Genomic DNA, 3,396 nt, shown 5'->3' with positions numbered 1-3,396 from the left:
TATATATATATATATATATACATACTGTCTCTTTTTATACATGCTCTATCTATATTCTAACTTAGACTATCTTATTCACTTTAATTTATTAAAGTTGATAAAAATGCCGGACTAATTAAATGTTTGTCATCTCATGGTTAGACTCTGTTATAGGGTCTCTAATTACGTTCAAAGTCACAAAATACCATCTGTAAATTTTATTAGTGTCGCCATTTTTCAGCGAATTAAATAGTCCATTTTCAATCAGAATTCCAATTAGTGCAATCAATCTTTTTCCAGTGCACAGTCATAAATCTTTGCTGAAAAATAGCATTGCCCAATGTTGATGTTATTTTATGACTTTGATTAGAAAATTTGTACCGTATAAGAACGTTCCGACAATATTGCAGTAACATTGCTACATTGCTGGAATGTTAATGAAATACTCTGCATTGTAGGTATAGAATCGCATCAATCACCGCTTCTCATATCTTTTAACACTAACTCTTTATGTTGCGACGAGCGGGAGAGCATTGACTGCACTCCACTGTACCTGCACAGCCACATTTAATTGTCTCACGAGACTTTCGCGGCATAAAAATGACTTCCTCGTTGAAGAAGGGGACCGTTTGCAACTCGCTCGTTTATTCTCAAACGCGATCGCGGAAGTTCGTCGACATCGTTCCAACCCGACAAAGAAGGGTCGTTCAGAGACAGGAACACGAAGCATTGCGAGGGCTAACTTGAAGTGCCGTTCACACAACAATCAAACATCATTAATGCACACGCTACCGTACCGTAAAAATCAGCATTATAAGAATTTTTATCTTATTTCTTAGAGTTACGACACAATGGAGCCTTTCGGAGTTTGCAAATCTTGTGGGAACGATACTTTAACGAGATACAATTATATCCGACAAATGCGTCGAAGTGTTACGGGAGAGAAAAGAGTATAATCGGGCTATTCTTCTAGCTTCATTCCTGGCTAGACGTGGGCGGAAACATATCGACATGCTCGAGATCTTTTTTCTTCCGTGTTACGTCATACCTGGGTTACGCAATAAGGACCAACCTTCGAGCCGATCCGCCCAACATCCATTCGATTCCTCTTTAAAACGTCGCCTTGACCGAGTAAATAATCAACGCCATTGAGAGATCACATCTCAAAGAGATCGGTTTAATTCCGATCTCTCTGAGATGTGATCTCTCAACGAGAGATCGATTTAATTCCGATGAGTTCAGATTCCGATACGTTCGCCACGTGTGTCAAGATCATCTATATATTTATTCATGACAATGAGATTATTGATATGACTTCACTAATGACGTGAAATCTATTTTTCCTGTATGCCTTTCGCGCGGAAAATTGAATTCAACGAAGATTATATCTATAGTGGCTTTGATTTTCCAGGCGTAAAGAGAAAGGATGGAAAGTGCCGGAAAAATGACTTACGTGGGCATCGACACAGCAGGACATCCAAGTTGCAGCAGGCTCCTGGCGAGATACTCTGGCGCAGGTGCGTCACTCGCAGCTTCAGGTATGTATCGCCTGGCAGACCGGAATATTCTATTGTTTCCGCTGCCGGCGCATTTATCCGTCGACACGATCGAAATAGACGTGGAGGTCGACGTTGGCGACAACGACAACGTCGACGATGGCGACGATCTCGTGCTCGTCAGGCGTTCCTGTGCAACGTGATGATCGTCGCTCGTCCGTGAGATCTTCAGAGAACCACCGCGACGCAAGCCTAGCTCACTCTCTGAAATTTTAAATTCACAATATACATATGATTAGTCACTACTTATATCAATGATTGACGTGGGCTGCTATTGTCGTGTCAGTCGCAAAAGTGAAAGCAATCTACGAGTAATGATTGGGAAATCTGGAGAATGGAGAGAAGTGTTATTATAAAATTTCTCTTTCACACTTCTTTTAAACTAAAAAACTAGGTATTTCCCAGTATCCTTAATTTTTATTTTTAATAGGATACTTGCTGATTAAATTTAACATCGATATCTTTTTCGAGAAAACTATTTATAACAATTACTTCTTGATTCAAAAAAGTTAGATTCTTATTTTTAATATACAATGTTAAATGGAACTTGGTGATTAAATTTCGAATTAAAATCCACACTCACTTTTCCAATATTTCATGAAATATTAAACACTAGAAAGAAAGTGACTTTATGACTATAATATATTGTATGGCAAAATAATTATAATAATTAAAATAATTAAGAACTCTATTTTTATACTATTATTGCTATAATGTCAGTAATAATAATTATATTTATAGTTTTATATAAATAGAATTATTATTACTAATAATATAATAGTAATAATTATAAAAATGAAACTCTTAATGATATAATTATTTTATCGTGTAATTATATTTGCAAATATCACTTTTTTTTTAGTGCAGTGACTCCTCTATAACAGAAGTTTGCAGTAACATTATTATAATATTTACAATGTTACTGTACTATTGCTGAAATGAGACTTTGCTATGTGTTATATAGAACTTAAATTCTTAATATCTAGACAACTTAATATCTAGACAAAATATGTTTTTATATCGAAGTATAAACTTTTCCACATATTTCGAAATAACTAAAAATAACATTCAAAAATCTCTTACGTTCCTCACTCGATTGTGGAACTTTTTTAATGCGCTTTTACACAACTATCGAATGTTCACGACAACTTTCTCTTTTGCGTATAACTCTTTCGAAAGAATTAGTCACTTCAATAAACGCAACAAATTGCTGTGATTTATCGTTACGGAATCAAAAAAAAGAGCGAAACGATGGAAACAAAATGCACGCCAGCAATACACTCGTCGTCCGATTGAACCTGCTTCGTCCCCGTCATCGACGACTTTAATTCGTTTAAAACCTCCGCTCGTGCATTACGTCAACTTGTATATTAACGGCGTGCCACATCTCCGATATACTACCTGCATTACGTGAGCGTATTACGAACGCAAGGTGTCTTTAGCTTAAATGGCTTAAGCCTCATGTCGAACGCGCGTTATTTACCTTGGATCTGAAACACCCGCAAAGCCATGTTAGCAAAGATTGGCAGCCCATTACCAACCAACCATCCCTGCATCCTCTAATTCTTCTAAATACAAGTATTTCGGTCAATCAATCTTTTAGGATACCTATTTGAGTTCTATACTTACAAATAAGTATAAAGAATTCAAAATCGAGAAAATTCAAAACAGAAATTAAAACGGTATAATTTTGATGAGTTTATATACGGAAAGAATGATTTTTGGTGAAATATCTAAAAAATTAGCTGGATACAAATCTGAAAATAATTTTGTTGGATCAGTAAAATAATTATGTGTGGAATATTTAAATATTACTGATGCAATGACATGCAATATTACAAAAAAGTTTAATTATTCTAAC

The 3,396-nt window shown here is 35.6% G+C and overlaps 1 protein-coding gene across 3 annotated transcripts in view; it reads right to left on the bottom strand.

Annotated features, from left to right (window-relative positions):
• The window catches only part of LOC108690762 (uncharacterized membrane protein C20F10.07-like), a 69,348-nt gene that overhangs the window by 56,837 nt on the left and 9,115 nt on the right, over positions 1-3,396 (bottom strand). For all 3 annotated transcript variants that reach the window (XM_018198234.1, XM_018198225.1, XM_018198241.1), the window contains exon 3: positions 1,433-1,739. In XM_018198234.1, the coding sequence (XP_018053723.1) occupies positions 1,433-1,739 (307 nt within the window). The remainder of the gene's footprint in view (positions 1-1,432; positions 1,740-3,396) is intronic.

Source organism: Atta colombica, unplaced genomic scaffold (genome assembly GCF_001594045.1).
Source record: "Atta colombica isolate Treedump-2 unplaced genomic scaffold, Acol1.0 scaffold105, whole genome shotgun sequence".
NCBI classification, from domain to species: domain Eukaryota; kingdom Metazoa; phylum Arthropoda; class Insecta; order Hymenoptera; family Formicidae; genus Atta; species Atta colombica.
The sequence above is the reverse complement of the archived record's forward strand: the minus strand, read 5'-3'. Positions and strand labels throughout refer to the sequence as shown.